The following is a 17,857-nucleotide window of genomic DNA, read 5'->3' as shown; positions in this document are numbered from 1 at the left end:
GATGCTGCCCACATTTGCAGGGTTACAGTCCTGAGATGGAGACAGCCAATAAACAGAGAGATAACAAACAGCTGTGATATGTTTCACGGTGGTAAGTCCTAGGAGTTATGTTAGTTTGAGAAGTGGGGGCAGATACAGGGATTGGGGGGCTATGGTATAATGAAAACAATCTTGCAAGATTTTTCTGAGGAGGTGGCTTTTGAGCAAAATCCTGGAGGAAGAAGTGAGGGAGACGGGTACAGGAAGCTGCCAGAAATGGCATTCAAGCAGAAGGAGCCATATGTGCAAAGGTCCCGAGCACCTGCCTTTGATCTCCCAGTGAGGCCAGGTGGAGGCCAGGTGGACAGAGCGGACAGGGATGAGAAGGTTATTCAGAAACGTCTGCAGTGGTCCAGGCCTGAGGACAGGCTTGTGTGGGCGTGGGGGAAGGGCTGATATCAGAACCTGTCTCAGTGGTTCTCAGGGTTAGCTGATAGATGGAGAGATGAGGTCTAAGAGAGTCAGACTCCCAGTTTTGGGGCCTCCTGCTGAAGGTGAAGCTGGTATTGCCATGGACTGGTAGGGAAGTGAAGGAAGGGGCATCCAGGTCAGATGTGGGGGCATACTGAATTGTCCCCAAGAAGAAGACAGCTGGAAGCAGGAGGCAATAGATAAAAATGGAAAGAAGCCAGGTCTGATGGGTGCAGGCCTGTCATCTAGCTCCTCAGGAGGCTAAGGCAGGAGGATTCCTGATTTGAGGTAAATGAGAATGCTTTCAAAATAAAAAAAAAAAAAAAGTAAAAAGAGACCAGAAAATGTAGCTCAGTGGTAGAGCCCCTGCCTAGAATCCCCCAGTGAGGGGCTGGGGTGTGGCTCAGTGGTAGAGCCCCTGCCTAGAATCCCCAGTGAGGGCTGGGTGTGCTCAGTGGTAGAGCCCTGCCTAGAATCCCCCAGTGAGGGGCTGGGGTGTGGCTCAGTGGTAGAGCCCCTGCCTAGAATCCCCCAGTGAGGGGCTGGGGTGTGACTCAGTGGTAGAGCACCTGCCTAGAATCCCCCAGTGAGGGGCTGGGGTGTGACTCAGTGGTAGAGCACCTGCCTAGAATCCCCCAGTGAGGCTGGGGTGTGGCTCAGTGGTAGAGCACCTGCCTAGAATCCCCCAGTGAGGTTGGGGTGTGGCTCAGTGGTAGAGCACCTGCCTAGAATCCCCCAGTGAGGGGCTGGGGTGTGACTCAGTGGTAGAGCACCTGCCTAGAATCCCCCAGTGAGGGGCTGGGGTGTGGCTCAGTGGTAGATAATTGGCTTAGCTCATGAAAGGCTACACATTCTATCTTTAAGACTGGGAAGGGGCTGGAGAGATGACTCAGCCATTAAAGGCTAGGCTCACAACCAAAAATATAAGACTGGGAAGAAAGAAAGAAACAAACAAACAAAGAAACTAAGAAAGAAACAAAGAAACAGAAAAGGAGAGAGAGGGGGAGGGAGGGAGGGTTGGAGAGAAGGAAGAGAATGAAGAAGGAAGGGAAGAGAAGGGAGAGAAGTAGGCAAGACCTCAGGGACTCCAGTGAGATCACTCCTAAAAGACCCAAAATTGAGACAGTGGGTTTCTAGGGAGGAGTATTTAACACAGGATGCTCTTGGGCACTGACAGTTGTCACCATAGTGCACACCCGAGAAGCCATGGCCACAGAAATTGTCCAGCACAGTGTGGCCTCGGCTCCCATGGCTGCTCTTAGCCCCTTACTCAGGTCAGGTCACTCTTGCCCACAGGAAACACCATGACCGTGTCCTATATGTCGGGGCTGACTCTGGGCTCTGCTGTTGCCTACTGCACCTACAGCCTCACCCGTGACGCCCACAGCAGCTGCTTCCAAACAGCCACCGCCAATGACTCCATCCCCGTCGGCCCCTGAGCCAGGCCCACCTGACCCTGCCCACTGCCCAGGGAGGGCTGCTCAGGCCAGCCCCCCCAAGGCCTGAGGACTCTCCCCACCCTTGCCTCAGTGCCTGCGGGGTCCTGGCCGCCTCCTAAGCCACTAAAGCCACCTCGCCACTTCGTTCCAGCTGTCCGCTGCAGGTGGAACATGTCTTCACCATCCTGGACACCGCCCACCCATGTGTTCTGTGTTTGGTCAGACACCTGCCCTTCATCCCCTACGTCCAGAGGCCCAACATTCGTCCTGTCAGCATGATGGGGTTATTCAGACTTAAAGCCATCCAGAATGGCTGACCACAAGTCTGAGTGACTCCCTTCCCTATGACCCCACTGTGGGGTCTGCCACAAAGGTCCCATGGTCTTCAATGTGGTTTTCACTTATTGGGTAGGTGGTACATCCTCATGAGTGTTAGAAATCTTGAAGGAAAGGGACAGTCCCTGGTCCCATTTTCTCCCCTTCTTAGACACTACACACACACACACACACACACACACACACACACACACACACACAGCATTAAGTGTGGAAAACTCATTCCTGGGTCTACACAGGCTTCCCGTAGTCATAGCTGCAGAGCTGACCTGGGTGTACCCACCTGAGGTGGAGGACTTCACCCATGCACCCTCCTAGAGCACAGGCTAAGGGTCATGCGTAACAGGGAGGGCCTCCCATTTCCTCCCCAACACCACTCAACCTATCCATAATGCAGGGACAGCTGAGATCCACTCTTGACCTAGGCCACCCTGCCCCTGTCCATTGAGAATCAAGTAGTAACGTGACCCACTTGAAACCCTGGCAAATGGCAGTGAGCTGGAGAGTGGGGTCACTGGGTGGTGGGGCTGGCTGTGGGGCCTCTGGCCAAAGATGGCTTTTGCTGAACCAGGACACTTGCCTCTCCGCACACTCTGGCCCCAGCTGTGACCGCCCTGTGCCAACCCTGCTGTGTCCCGTCTACCTGTGTGTCCTCTGACTACCGCGCTGGCCATTAAAGATGGCAGAGACTGCCCACTGCTGTCCCTCATGAGGTGTTTGTGAGGGGGAGTGGGGGGAACTGAGCCACTGGGGGTAGGGTGGGGAGATTAAAATGGGGTCCTGGTGGATTAAGTCTTCTCCACAATGCTGAGACCTTTGTGGCCCCACCTATGAAGCAGCCCCACCTGCCCTGAGCTAGGTGTTCTTAGAGCGGATGGTTGATCAGGGGCCTGTTCTTCGTGCCTAGTGCTGACCATCTGGAGCTTGCACTGGCCCTTAGTGACCATTGGCCCCATGAGAATTCCCATCTGGTGCATTGGAAGAACTCAGAAGAAAGTGATTTGATCCAGGAGGCGGGTTGCTCAGGAATGGAGTCTTCCTGTTGCAGTTTATCCAGCTCTGATGATGATTTGGAGACTCTGTCTCTCTCCTCTCCTCTTCCCTCCTCCCCCCCCCCCCGTGTTATGCACGTGTATGTGCAGAGGCCAGAGGAAGACCCCAACATCTACTGTCACATCCCCTCTGCCTTCCTTATCTAGTCTCTCACCACAGCTGCTCCTCAACATTTTAGGCTAGACTGGCTGGCCAGCAAGCTCCTGGAATCCGCCCATTACCACCCACTGGCCATACTCTTTTTTTTTTTTTTTGAGTTCTGGGGATTTGAACTCAGTCCTCATGCTTGTATAGCGCTCACTGAGCCACCTTCCCAGGACCAGAAGCATCCTTTCACTGTTCCGTTCCTGGAGACCCAAGGAATGGCCTGGGGAAATGGAACGTTGGAGGAGGGCCACCTCAGTCCTATAGCCTCTGGCACTCACATGGTGTGCAACCCTTGTGGGTCCTAGCTGGGCAGCCTTATGAATCAAGACCTGGATGGTGGTGATGTCATAGGGGACCACCAGATGGCAACAGAGTGACTTCCCATTCACCACTTTACTCAGTTTCCCTGCTCAACCTAACACTTGTCACCCCCCACCCCACCCCCAGCTGTGATGTAGAAAAGCCCAGAATGAGGGCTGCAGCTATCTATGCAGATTCACACTTGGGGTTGGTGATGGCCGGCATCCAGTCCGTTAACCCAGCTTCTACAGGGCGCAGAACTGTTACCGTGACCCATCCATGTGTGGGCTTCAGCCCACAGGCCGCAGGCCATCCTGCTTGCTTATTTGGCTGGAGTGGCTAGCCATGGAGGCTGCCCTCCCTTTCCCTGCCCTGTGATCCTGAGGGCACCACCATGCTTCTTGTTGCTTTCCTGGGATGGAACTCAGACAATTTACTGACAAACTCTCCATCCCCTAGCTCTTAATTTTTTTTTTCTTCAAGATTTACTTTGCCTGCATGTGTATCTGTTCACCAAGTGACCCCTGGTCAGAACAGGGTGTCAGGTCCCTTGGAACTGAGTTACGTACAGTTATGACCTGCCATGTGGGTGCTGGGTGCTGAGCCTGGACCTTCCACAAAGGCAACAAGTGCTCATAATGATTGAGCCAGCTCTCCAGCCCCTAGCTCTTGGATTTTAAATAAGACAGACTATCCCGGCTTCCAGAACTTTCTGAAATGCTTGACCTAGCCCATTCATCTCTGTGCCTAGTAGAGCAGCTCCAGGGTGCACCCTGGCTTTTGCCCCTGGCATGTGGGGCTCCTCCAAACCGACCCCACCATCCCAGGCTCCCAAATAAGCCACTCCAAGCCAGAGTATTTTTCCAATTAAATTTTTTCTTTTCTTTCTTTTCTTTTCTTTTTTTTTTTTTATGAAAAAGATCACACAGAATTTGCCAACAAACAAAATTCCAAAAGAAATGTTAAAAAAAAAAAAAATCAGGAAACAGTAATTACTCCCCCCCAAAACAAAACAAAACAAAACCGAAGTCTGGCTTTTCCTTCCTTCAAGATTGTCTGCTCAAAGCCTCCGGGGACCCCACTGGGGTCTGGCAGGCACAGGGGGGCTGGTTAAGTGCTTCGGGCTGAGCTGGGGGCTGGGCTTGGGGCCCCTCTGTCTATCTCCATCTCTCGTCCATTTGGGGCACATACAGTACACATGGGCAGGGGTGAGGGTGCAGGGGAGTTGGGGGGAGGCATAAAGCCGGTGCTAGACACTCACAATCTAACAGGAAATAAAAAATAATATTCTGCACGTCAGAATGTGTTTTTTTTTTATAATTTCATAGCTATTTTTCACAGTTTTAAAAAGTTTATATATATATTTATATATATTTATCTTTATATATATAATTAAAAAGTTGACTCCATTTAAAGGTGTATGATACAGGGGCAGGCTACAATAAACTGTACAGGTAACCTTTCGGATCCTCCTGGTGGAGGGGGCCGGGCGGGCCGTGCCGGGCGTGGGCGCGGGTTTCAGCACCATTGGGGTTTTCTGTAGTGTAAGGGTCTGGGCTGGGGGGCCCACCAGGTATGGTGATGCTCCTGGGCTGCCCTCCCCTGCCTTGTTCCCCAAGTCCAGGCTGTCCTGAGAGGGTGGAGGCCGGGCATGCAGGCACCCAGATGCCCAGTGATTGGTGAAGCTGGCTGGCGTTGGGGCCCTCCGGCCCATGGTGGAAGGCCTTCGATGGGCTCCGTGCTGGGTGTGGCTGAACTCGATACCAAGCATCGGTTTGGGTCCTTGGAACTCTCCCTCACCCATCCACAGATTCAAAGTCTACACAGGCCCAGAGCTCGGAGGGCAGCCTCATTAAGCGCATACAAAGTGCTGGAGGGAAGTCCCCTCTGAGATGACCCTGACGGGACAGCAGAGCCGGACCCTGATAGCTGGGTGTGGGGGGTGGGAGTGGGGGTGGGGGAGGTGTCTCAGCATGAGGGCACCAGGGGATGACCAGAAAGGGTCTAGAGATGTGTGCACATGTGTGCACACACGTGCATGCATACGGGCACACACATGTACACACTCGCACTTGCCTGGGGCGTCCACCTGGTCACATGCACACGCCCACGAGCACACTGGCATGCACACAACACACATGGTCCCGCGCCATGGCAGTGGTGGGGAGGGGTCTCTATGGGCCCCGCTGGGTAGGGGGCACTCAGCAGAGCACAGGCACGCCATCTGTAGAGAAGATCATGCCTGTGGTGGGCTCATAAGTGCCCGCGAGGTAGTACAGGCCCTCGCTGTCCTGGTACTTCTTGGTCTTTAGCATCTGCTCATACTGCTCCAGGCCCACCACCAGGCACTTGTGGGACACTGTCTGAACGTCGTTCTCATCCACATGGGAGGACTGGTACAGGGCACGCTGCGGGGACACAGTGTCGGTGTTAGGGACTGGAGAGAACCCTTCTGGATCAGGGGGACCCCAGGGTGCTTTAAGGGTACAGACCTGGAGACCAAGATATGGTGATAGAGATGGAGAAAGATGGAAACAAAAGAGACAGAGCAAGAGTCGGAGAGACCGAGACTGAGAGAGACTAAGAGACAATGACAGAGAGACAGAGACCACAGGAGATGAAGAGAAGAGAGAAACAGAGATGGCAAGAGGAAACAGTGCCCCAAGGTAAGAATGGACATATGGCCTGTGCAGACTCCTTGGATTAAGGTCCTTATCTTACGAGCAGCAAGTTATGAGGACCCGAGTTCAGATCTCCAGAACTCACATAAGCAGCAGGTGGGTGTGTTAGCCCACCTGTAATTCCAGCCTCAGAAGACAGAGACAGGGGACCTCTGGAGCAAGCTGGCTAGTAAGATCTGGGTTTGACGATCAAGGAAGACTCCCAGTGCTGACCCTGGGCCTCCACCCACACCCACACGCACACGCACACTCCCCATATACTTTCGTATATGCAGACACACAGAAAAGAAATAAAAATGAGAGAAACAACAGAGGAGAAGAGGGACAGATGTGCCTATAAATGACACTAGGAGGCACTGAGCCAAAGGCAGATTCAGTGAGCAGGTAGGACAGAGAAAGGGACCCCATTAGCTCAGAGCCACAGACACAAGAGGAATAGACTTGGAGCGGCAGAGCAGAAAGCTTCCAGTCCACCCCATCTGGACAGAGCTGATACCCCAGCACCAGCCCACCACTGCCTTCTTACCTCCATAAAGTCCTTCCTCTGGCTGGAGGCCCGCAGGGCTGCAGGGAGACTGCGCCCCGACTTCTGGTCCCAGTGCTGGGGGGATACACGAGGGGATAGGGTTAAGTCTGAGCCTTGTTTTACCTCCATCTGAGATCTCAGGCTGACTATACAAGCTCCCTTGGACTCAACCTCCCCACTTGCGGGGCCTCTGTTCTCAGTATCCAGATGCCCAGCCTCAAGCTGTGTGACGGTTAGTTTTTAACTGTCAATTTGACACCATCTAGAATTACCTGGGAAGAAAGTCTCAATGTGTCGCCCTCTAGGTAGGCTGTGGGTACCTCTGCTGGGGATTATCTTGATCTTGTTAACTGAGGTGAGAAGACCCAGCCCACTGTGGGCGGCACTATTGCCTGCATAGGGGACCTTGGACTGTGTGAGCAGAGGGAGCGAGCTGAGCACTATGCACTCATTCTCTCTGCCCAAGCTGTGGATGTGATATGACCGCTGTCCTCAAGGAGATGGACGGTGACGTAGAACCGTCAGCTAAAAGAAAACCCTTACTTCCCTACGTTGCTTTCTGTCAGGGCATTTTTTCACACCCGTAGAACCATGGGTTCTGCCTTTCAACAAGCATGGGTCTGCCTTTCTGTACCAGGGTCTCTCTCAGTCCCCAGCAGGGAAAGGCTCACCTGGCCCTCGTGGAACTGTTTGCCCGGGCTGGTCTCTTCCGGATGGTAAAACCACTTCACACGGACCACCATGTTGTTGCCCCACGACTCCCACATGCTCTGGATCCGGCCAATGTAGGGTAGGTTGGGGCGGCCAGCCGACAGGAAGACCGCACAGTCCCCAATTCGGATCATCTCCTTGCCTCGAACGATGGCTTTGTAGAAGAGCTTGCGAGCCTTGCCCTTCATGCCTCGCCGCTGTGGGATGTGTCAGTCAGGGAGCAGAGCCCAGCACTGTGCCCAGCCCCATGGAGTCTCACGCCAGGCACCCACCAGCCAGGCCCTGGCTGGGCAAGCCTGGATTCCCTCATCCTGGACCTAAGCACCTGCCACCAATACTGGGGGTCTGCACGGAAGGGATGCCTTAGCTTGAGTCTGGAAGCCCCAACCCCACCCCGAGTTCACCCACTGAGAGCTTATTGAATGACTAGCTGGTGGTGCTACTGAGGGAGTGGAACCGTTGAGAGCTGGTGCCAAACCAGGAGGAAGCAGGTCACTGGAGGTACAGCCTTAAAGGAGCTCTCAGGCCTCTGTTTCCTGGCAGCCAAGACACAAGCAGTTCTGCCACATCATGTGCTTCTGCTTTAGCCCAGACCCAAGCAATCAAGCCAGAGCCAGCAGATGGACACAAAGACACAAGCAGTAGAGCCAGAGCCAGCGGATGGACACAATGAGCCATAACGAAAGTTTCCTCTTCACAAGTCATCTCAAGTGTTCTCTCAGAGCAACAAAAGCTGTCGGCTACACCCCTCTTCGTTTTTAGAGGCAGAGAGTGTACGCGTGTGTGCGTACACATGTAATGGGTATACATTCAGGTGCACGTGTGCATGTGAGGTGCAGGTGTGTGGTGGCCATAGGTGTCTTCCTCTTTTGCTCTCCATCTTACCTATTTTTTAAAAAAACATACTTTTTGTTTATGTATGTCTTTGCAAGTGTATGTGCACATGTGTGTGCAGATGCCCATAGAGGCAAGAGAAAGGTTTCAGATCCTTTGGAACTAAAGTTACCAGCGTTTGGGAGCTGCCAATGTAGGTACTGTGGTTCAAACTCTGGGCCTCAAGACGGAACTAAATGCTTTAGTAACTTCTGAGCCTTTTCTCCAGCCCTGGCACCCTTTTTTTTTTCTATTCTTTCTTTCTTTCTTTCTTTTTTTTTTTTTTTTGTTTCGTTTTTTTGAAACAGAGTCTCACTATGTAGCCCTGGATGTCCTAGAACTCTCTATGTAGACCAGACTAGCCCTGAGCTCACAGAGCTCCTCCAGCCTCAGCCTGAAGAGTGCTGGGATTAAAGGTACATGCCACCATTCATGGTGCCACCTTATTTTTTGAGATAGGATCTCTCACTGAATCTGGAATTAATCCATCTGCCACTGAAAATTCAGGAGGGATGGGAGAAGGGAGAGGAGCAGGCAGGAAAGGAGGGGAGGGAGAGGGCAGGCAGGAGGGGAGGGGAGGGGAGAGGGGCAGGCAGGAAAGGAGAGGAGGGGAGAGGGGAGAGGGGCAGGCAGGAGGGGAGGGGAGGGAGGGAGAGGGCAGGCAGGAGGGGAGGGGAGAGGGGCAGGCAGGAGGGGAGGGAGGGGAGAGGAGCAGGCAGGAGGGGAGGGGAGAGGGGCAGGCAGGAGGGGAGAGGAGCAGGCAGGAGGGGAGGGGAGGGGAGGGGAGAGGGGCAGGCAGGAAAGGAGGGGAGGGGAGAGGAGCAGGCAGGAAAGGAAGGGAGGAATGGAGGGACGCCCACAAAGTGCCCCCTTCCCAAACAGGCCTCATTCTGACATTACCGCACCGCTCCAGCCTCCCTGAACCTAGAAGCTGATACCACACACAAGTCGGGGGCTCCTCGAACCCCAAGGGAAGTCACCAAATACCCTCCCCCAACACTATCACTGTTAATTCCCGACTCCTAAACCTGTCAGGGTGACATAAGGGTGGAGAAAAGACCTTCTGACCAATGGGAGCATCTCCTTGGAGCTGTTCACACAGCCCGGGAACCCGGGTCTAGCCATGTGGCTGCTAAGAACAAGCCCAGGGTGGGCCCGTGGACAGGGAAACCACACACACACAAGCCTGGCTACCAAAGTTCACTAATGGATTGCTCCCAAAGCTCTGGATTAGGTCATGGCTGTCCAGGATGGGGTTTCTAAAAGTGGTGAGGATACAGCAGGGCGGGACTATTGAGATTATAGGTCACTACCTAGGTCACTAAGGTTAGTAGGTTACTAAGGTATGCCCTCAAAGGGATTCAAGGCCTAGGACTCTCTCTCTCTTTCTTTGCTTCCTGGACATGGTATGGGAAGTTTAGTCCCATGTATGCCTCTCCACTATGGCACCCAGCACTTGGCCAGAGACTAAAGATAATGGTGTCTGGCACTGGTCCTGGAGCCCAGCTGGCAGAGTGATCACCATACACACACAAAGCCCTGGGTTCCATCCTTAGTATGCCATAAATTGGGCATGGTAGTACATGCCTGTAATCCCAGCGCTCAGGAGACAGAGGCAGAAACTCAAGTTCATCTTTGGCTATGCACAGAGTATTTTGTCATTTAGGAGGGTAAGCTGAGTGACACACTGGAGCTCAGGTATAGGGTGGACTATTCATCAGGAGGGCTGTTACCATACTCCACATGGAAGCTTCCAGAATAGCTGCTGACAATACCCTTGACTGAGAAGTGCATGTACACGTGTACCCTTGCCCCATTTATATTGCATGTATGTACATACAGACACATATGACTGTATTCCTGTGTGCAGTGTTCATGTGTCTATGGTCTATTTATGATTGTTACTTTTCTCATTGCTGACCAAATACTTGACAGATTAAAAAGAAGAAAGAGGAGAAAGCTTTAAAAAAGGGAGGAGATTTGCTTTGGGCTCGTGTTCTCAGAGGACCTAGTCCACGGTCGTTTGACCCTACGTGCTGGGGGCAGCCCACATGATAATGAGGATGGGGCAGAGGTAAGATGCTCACTTCACAGCTGAACAGGGAATGATCAGCGCTAACATATACTCAGAACCCGCCCCCCAGTGACCTACTTCCTTTAGTCAGGGACCACCTACCCCAAGCTTCTACATCATCAGACATGGTGCCACTATAGCGGATGAAGTACTCAGAACATGACAGTGTGTGGCTAGTGGAAATGCGATGAGACTTGGCATGCTTCTATTCAACTTGTAACAGCACCCATGCATGCACATTGTGTGACTGAACGTACGTCCATGTGAGCACTTGGTGCCCCTGCACAAGCAGGTACAGGCACGTGTGTACACATGCATGTATACTCTTTGTACACGTAGGTGGGTAGATGAGAGACAGTGAGGGTGGGGAGTGCTTGGAATCTGCTCCTGGAAGACCAGCCCTGACTGTCGGGATAGAGGTGGGACCCATGACCCCTGGCCCACCACACTAGGGCTTTTAGCTCAGGGGCTATACCGGGTCTGAGCCAGGCAAAAGGTGTTGACTCGAGTCATTTGCTGCTAAGAACCAGCCTTCAGTTCTCTGACCTTGAGGCAGGTACAATGATGAGCAGGCTAGCTGCTGAAGGGCTTGTAAGGGCCCTCCCTTTCTGGCCTGAGCACCACAGGAGGGCCTGTGTGGGTCCCAGTGTCCATAACTTGAGCTCCAAAGGGAAGGTTGTGGAACAGGTTGGGCAAGGCCATGCTATCTATACAGGACATGGATTCTGGACTAAAATGGATTTTGGAACCCAGGGTGCTTTTCTGGACCTCAAGACTAACCCCACCCACGGTTCCCTTCCAGGAAGTTTACCTGAGTGGGCTTGCCAAACCACTTCCAAAGCTGCCGGGCGGGTAGGAAGGCAGCAATTTTAGGCCGGTTCTCCACGGATGGCAGACGCTGCCGCTTGGCCAGCTCTTTGGTGGTAGGCAGGTGCACGCCTTCTCTCTTCTTAGGTCGGCTCTTGGCCCCAGCCCCAGCCTGGGTCTTGGGTTGCAGAGTCTGCTGGGGCTGGGGTGGGGGCTGGGGCGGTGGCTGGGTGACAGGGGGCGCCTTCTTGCCTGGGGAGTGAGCTGAGGAGCGTGCCTTGCTAGGTGGCTTGGACACCTTGGTGGGGAGCGCTGGCTGCGTGGAGGGACTGGCTGCGGTCGCAGGGGTTGCTTCATCATCTGAGCTACAGGAAGAATCCTCGTCTGTGGTGGAAGAGGAGGAGGAGGAAGAAGAGGAAGAGGAAGAGGAAGAAGAGGAGGAGGAAGAGGAAGAAGAGGAGGAGGAGGAGGAAGAAGAGGAAGAGGAGGAGGAGGAGGAGGAGGCAGGAGAAGATGCCCTGGAGCTGGCAGCACTGCAGGTTCGGCCCCCTGCACCCCGGCCGGTCTCCCTGCTCTTCTCAGTGTCTTCCTCGCCTTCTGTTTCAGAACCACTGCTGCTGCTGCTGCTGCTGCTGCTGCTGCTACTGCTGCTGCTGCTGCTGCTGCTACTACTGCTGCTGCTGCTGCTACTGCTGCTGCTGCTGCTGCTGCTGCTGGTGGTCTCCGACTCCTCGGCCCCATCTTGCTCAGCCTGGGCCTTGTCTGGGCTTTTGGAGTTGCCAGAATCCTCTAAAGGAAGCCCTGGCCCGGGCTCCTGAGTGAGGTCTCCCTCCAGAGCCTTGGGCCAGGTGGCCTTGGGCTCACTGTTGCCAACAGCCGGTGAGTAGCTACCCAGGCTGAGCAACCCCGTGGACTCTGGCCAACCCCCGGGCCCTGGATCTTCCCGCAGGAGCAGGGCCTCTTTGGCCTTCTTGCTTTTGGGGGACATGACCCCCTCATGGTCCAGTTTGACGAGCAGTTCGTCCTCTTCCCCTGGCCTCCGGGGACCTTTGGCACCTGACCCCTCGGCGGCCCGAGCCTTCTTGGGTTTGGGGCGAGTGGCAGGCATGGTGACAGGCATGTTGATGAGTGGGGCGGCAGTGGGGGCTGGTAGCTCCCCAAAGGGCTCAGGAGCTGGGCAGCTGGAGAAGGTGGGTGGCGCGGGACTGGGCTGTGCAGAGACTGAGCGAGCTTTGGGGCCTCTGGCCCGCTTGTCCACTGGTTCTGGGGGACTCTTCTTGGAACTTGGGGTGTTGATGGGCTCCAGGGCCAAGGGAGCACTGGGGACCTCATCTGTGGCAGCCCCTTCCTCCAGGACAACAGCTCTGTCTAATAGAGAGACCACAACTAGAGGTCAAACATGACTTTCATTGTGATGTGTCATGACTTTCATGACTTATTCATTCATTCATTCATTCATTCATTCATTCATTCATTCATTCATTCATTGATGTGTTATGACTTTCATTGATGTGTCATGACTTTCATTCATCCATTCATTCATCCTTGAATTCTGGGAGAAAGGTGGAACTTCCTGCTGGATGAGCTGGGATCCTAGTCAGAAAGCCTTTGTGGAACCCGGGGCAGGAAGCAAGGCTCCTCCCTGTGTAAGCCCCAAGGTAGGTCCTTCAAATGCTTGCCAATTTCTCTAAGCAGTAGGTGAACCCAGGAAAAACTGCCCAGCAGCACAGAACTCTCACAGGACAGAGACTGGTCTACTCATGGGAAGCCCTGAGCCCCAGCATCGGATTCCCACAGTGGCCTCATCCCCATCCTCCCAGACCAGGGATAACTTACCACCCTTGGCTTTGGCACTGGGTTTCCGTCCTCGCCCTCGCGGCTTTGCCCCTGTAGCCTCCTGAGGTGCTGTGGCGGCCCCTTCTTTGCCTTCCCCAGTGTCTTTGCTGGTCTTCCTGCTACGGCGTTTTGCACTGGGCACTAGGAGAGCCGGGGATGGCTCAGCACCTATAGGACAAAGCAGACAGTGGCTCCGGTTCTACTGACCAGGCTTTTTGGCATGCAGGCAGAAAACCCTGCAGCCAACCCATGTTAGGGAGCTCAGCGGCAGGTTCTAGAATCCTCCAATGATGGAGGTGTGGCTCCATGGCAGAGCTCAGGGGACTCCCTGAGCAGAGGATTCCTGCCCACCCACAAGCATCCAGAGCTTTAGATTGGCTAGAATTCCTCAGAGAGGGGCTGGGGTGTGGCTCAGTGGTAAAGCACCTGCCTAGAATCCCCCAGAGAGGGGCTGGGGTGTGGCTCTGTGGTAGAGCACCTGCCTAGAATCCCCTAGTGAAGGGCTGGGGTGTGGTCAGTGGTAGAGCACCTGCCTAGAATCCCCCAGTGAGGGGCTGGGTGTGGCTCAGTGGTAAAGCACCTGCCTAGAATCCCCCAGTGAGGGGCTGGGGTGTGACTCAGTGGTAGAGTGCCTGCCTAGAATCCCCCAGTGAGGGGCTGGGGTGTGGCTCAGTGGTAAAGCACCTGCCTAGAATCCCCCAGTGAGGGGCTGGGGTGTGGTCAGTGGTAGAGTGCCTGGCTGGCTTGTACAAGATGCTGGGCTCCATCCCCAGCAATGCAAATAAAGAGAGAACCAAATGCCAAACTGGGCCGGGAGATAAGTGGAGGGAACCTGGGCAACAATAAGCAGGTAGAATATGCTACTGAGTAGTCAGGTGTGTTTGGGTGTGTGGGCCCAGCTGGGGCTTCAGACCCCCCCTCTTCACCCCATGCCATGGGTTCATCACTCACACTGGATTTTGTAGTCAGGCGGCAAGAGGCGGATGTGTGAGAGGGGGATCCTGCCTGTGTCTCCATCATCAAACTCCACGGTGATCAGGTCTCCATCGTCTTCCAGGTCCAGCAGCCCTGAGGGTAAAAGCTGGTCAGGGAGGCTCCTAGGACTGCAGCCCAGGACACAGAGGCACAGTCTTAGAGGTCCCTGTATACACAGTTGGGCTGGCATGGGCATTAAGAACCACACAGGTCAAGGACAGAGGGCCAGCTTTCTCATTTCTGGCTCTGTGTCTTAGACTTTAGGGGGTAGAGATGGCTGACTGCACACCTATCTGGGTTTGCTCATACCTAAGACCCTCCCCAAAACCACTTTAAAAGCATTACCAGTACATCAGCTCTGTATATCAAATACAGGAAGTGGGACATATGTCTACATTCTATAGGGGCAGTCACAGTTGATTGTGGTCTCATGCGAGTCAGGCCAGTGCTATCTCCAAGCCCTGTTTTTACTCATTTGTTTCTTGGTTTTTTTCAAGACAGAGTTTCTCTGTGTAGCTTTGGAGCCTGTCCTGGAATTCACTCTGTAGCCTAGAATGACTTCAAACTCAGAGATCTGCTTGCCTCTGCCTCCCAAGTGTTAGGATTAAAGGCATGTGCCACCACCGCCCGCTTTTACTGCTTTTACTCTTATTTGTTGAGACAGGGCCTCACCTAAATTGCCCAGGCTGGCCCTGAACTCACTCTGTAGCCCAGGGAGGCCTTGACCTTGTGATCCTCCTGCCTCAGCCTCCTGAGTATCCATGTTGGCAGGCCCGTGCCACCAAGTCTGGATAGTTTGGCTTTGACTTTACTGTTCTGGAAGGTGTTGAGGCCAACAAGGCCAAGGGTGGAGGAGTCCCCAATACTGAGTGAAGGTGTCTGCCTAGCAGGATGAACGGAGAGACTTGTATAGCTGTAGACTGAAGGGTACTGGGTACGTCTGCATACCGAACACGGGGACACACCAACCCCTTCCCAATATGCAAATGCTAAGTCCACATCCTCGAAGACGGAGGCCTGGTGGCACCGAGCAGCTGAGGAGGAAGAACCCACACGTGCCAGTATTAGGGAATCCCTGAGCAGAAGAGTCCACCCACCCACCAGCATGCAGAGCTCCAGAATGGCTCTTCCATCTCTCTCTTTCTCTCTTCACTAAGGATCAATAAAGATGCCAGGACCAACTCTAATAAGAAGAAGAAAACTAACCCAGACCAGGAGGGGACGCAAAAGGCGAGAAGGAACCAAGGGAATCCCAAACAAATGAAAAACACCCTCTGTGAGATTCTTCAAAAAGAGATGTGCAGATGGAGGAAAGATTTTCTTGAAAACTAACCCTCAAGGGAGAGAAGAAAGTCAAGCCAAGAGTGGGGGTGCATGTCTGTAACCCCAGCTCTCCAGAGTCTGAGGCAGGAGGATCAGGAGTTCTAAGCCAGGCCTGGCCAGAGACTTAGTGGGTAACCACACTTGTTGCCAAGCCTGAAGACATGAGTTGCATCCCCGGGACCCACACAGTGGAAGGAGAGAACAGACTCCTACAAGCTGTGCCCTGACCGCCACATGAATGCCTTGGCATGTGTGAGCCTACACTTCATGAACATGCATGCACACTCACAGGACTGTAAAACTAGAGGCAACGAGAAGACTCAGTTCTAAAGAGAGACATGAACAAAAGGAGCCTCCTATAACAATTAGGGAGTAGTTTTACTGCGTGTGTACGAAGTGCGTGTTCCAGTAGGAGCAAATTCACATGTGCAGGTGTGTGGAGGCCAGCAGCTGACGTTGGGTATCCTCCCCGACCCCTGTTCACCTCATATACTGAGGTGAGTTCTATCAACTGAACTCAGATCTCGGTGTGTCAGCTAATCTAGCTAAGTGGCTGCCTGGCTCTGGGGATCCCAGGTCTGTCTCCCACATGTTGAGATTATGGGGAGACCACTATCCTGGAATCTACATGGGTGCTGGGTATCTGAATTCTACTTCCTCACACTTGCACAGAAATTGCTTTTCCAGGCCGGGCGGTGGTGGCGCACGCCTTTAATCCCAGCACTCGGGAGGCAGAGCTAGGCGGATCTCTGTGAGTTCGAGGCCAGCCTGGGCTACCAAGTGAGTCCCAGGAAAGGCGCAAAGCTACACAGAGAAACCCTGTCTCGAAAAACAAAACAAAACAAAACAAAACAAAACAAAACAAAACAAAAAAAAAAAAAAATTGCTTTTCCTCTGAGCCATCTCCTCAGCCCCCAGATTTAGGAATTACAACATGCTGAACTTACCAAATAATACTGGAAGCTCAACATAAGCAGCATATACAGCCAGGTGTGGTGGTACACATCTTTAATCTGAGTACCTGGGAGGCAGAGGCAAGTGGACCTCTGTGGGTTCAAGGCCAGCCTGGTCTACAGAGTGAGTTCTGGACTAGCCAGAGAGCTATATGGTAAGACGCTGTCTCAAAGTAAAGCAAATGATGACTTTGAAAAGGTAAGAGGAAGCCAGGCATGGTGGTACAAGCCTTTAATCCCAGCACTCAGGAGGCAGAGGCAGGTGGTTCTCCAAGTTCAAAGCCAGCCTAGTTTATAGAGAGAGCAAGTTCCAGGACCACTAAGGCTACACAAAGAAACCCTATATTGAAAAATTGAAGAAAAAGAAAGGTAGGAAGTAAGGAGGGAGGGGGGAGGGAGGGAGGGGGAAATTACTTCCAACGTGGAATTTATACCCAGCTCAACTGTCTCTATCTAAGGGTAGACTACAGAGATGGTAACACGCCAAACCAAATAAACTATCATCCGTGGGCTCTTTCTCTGAAAACTCCAAGAGGCTGGGGCTCAGCTGGCACAGTGCCTGCCACGCACACACAAAGCCCTGGTTCCATCCCTGGCACTGCACCAACTCGGTGAGATGGCACACGTACTTGGGAGCTGGAGGCAGGAGAGGTCTGAAGGTCAAAGTCTTCATTGTCTATGTAGAGGGTTTGAGTCTAGCCTGGGCTACATGAATCCACATCCCCAAACAAATAAGCTACTGAAATATCTGTTAAAATGAAGAGATGAACTATGAACGAAATAGAATGTCACACAGATGAGATAAAGGGGAACCTTAAGATGCTAGCCAGCTTCAGGCCTGAAACTCCAAGGGGCCCCCCAAGGCAGGCTTGGCCAGCACCTGGTCCTTTATGGTACTGAACAAAGTCTCAGAATGCCAGACTCCTGATAAATGTTTACCATAGTAACATGATTTCTGGTGTTTGATGAGTGACTTATAGATTGCAAAGAAATATCTTCCCAGCTTACCTGTGGCTCCAACTGTCCTGGACACCCTGTTGTTTAATGGTATACTGCCTTTTTGTATGTAAAATGAGAGGTAGCTAAGGGGTGTACTGTGCTTGGTCTTTTGGTCCAACCAACACCAATACCCACCCACCCCCATGTTGGTTTTGGAATGACCAAGGCTAGAGCTGCTCAAGTTATCTGCTTTATGTGTCTGTCTGACACCTTTACTATCTGTCTTCTGGTGTACACATTTGTTTCTTTATTAAGACTTACTCATTTTTATTTATGTTTATGTGCGTGCCTGCATGAGTTTGTATTCCTGCATGCAGGAATCCATGGAGGCCAGAAGAGGGCATCAGATCCCCCGAACTGGAGTTTCAGACATT

At 53.0% G+C, this 17,857-nt stretch overlaps 2 protein-coding genes across 3 annotated transcripts in view; one reads left to right on the top strand and one right to left on the bottom strand.

The window, feature by feature from the left end:
- The window catches only part of Slc29a4 (solute carrier family 29 member 4), a 32,272-nt gene extending 29,353 nt beyond the window's left edge, over nt 1–2,919 (top strand). For both annotated transcript variants that reach the window (XM_028887404.2, XM_037198431.1), the window contains exon 11: nt 1,747–2,919. In XM_028887404.2, the coding sequence (XP_028743237.1) occupies nt 1,747–1,889 (143 nt within the window). In that variant the 3' untranslated portion in view covers nt 1,890–2,919. The remainder of the gene's footprint in view (nt 1–1,746) is intronic.
- Nucleotides 2,920–4,581: 1,662 nt separating this feature from the next.
- Tnrc18 (trinucleotide repeat containing 18) overlaps nt 4,582–17,857 on the bottom strand; it is a 99,926-nt gene continuing 86,650 nt past the window's right edge. Inside the window, 6 exon segments of the mRNA XM_037198535.1 lie at nt 4,582–6,133; nt 6,933–7,007; nt 7,604–7,840; nt 11,402–12,765; nt 13,234–13,401; nt 14,185–14,301. Coding sequence (XP_037054430.1) covers nt 5,927–6,133; nt 6,933–7,007; nt 7,604–7,840; nt 11,402–12,765; nt 13,234–13,401; nt 14,185–14,301 — 2,168 coding nt within the window. The 3' untranslated portion in view covers nt 4,582–5,926.

The sequence above is a fragment of the Peromyscus leucopus genome, chromosome 23, assembly GCF_004664715.2.
Source record: "Peromyscus leucopus breed LL Stock chromosome 23, UCI_PerLeu_2.1, whole genome shotgun sequence".
Taxonomy (NCBI): domain Eukaryota; kingdom Metazoa; phylum Chordata; class Mammalia; order Rodentia; family Cricetidae; genus Peromyscus; species Peromyscus leucopus.
This window is presented reverse-complemented; position numbering and strand designations above follow the sequence as displayed.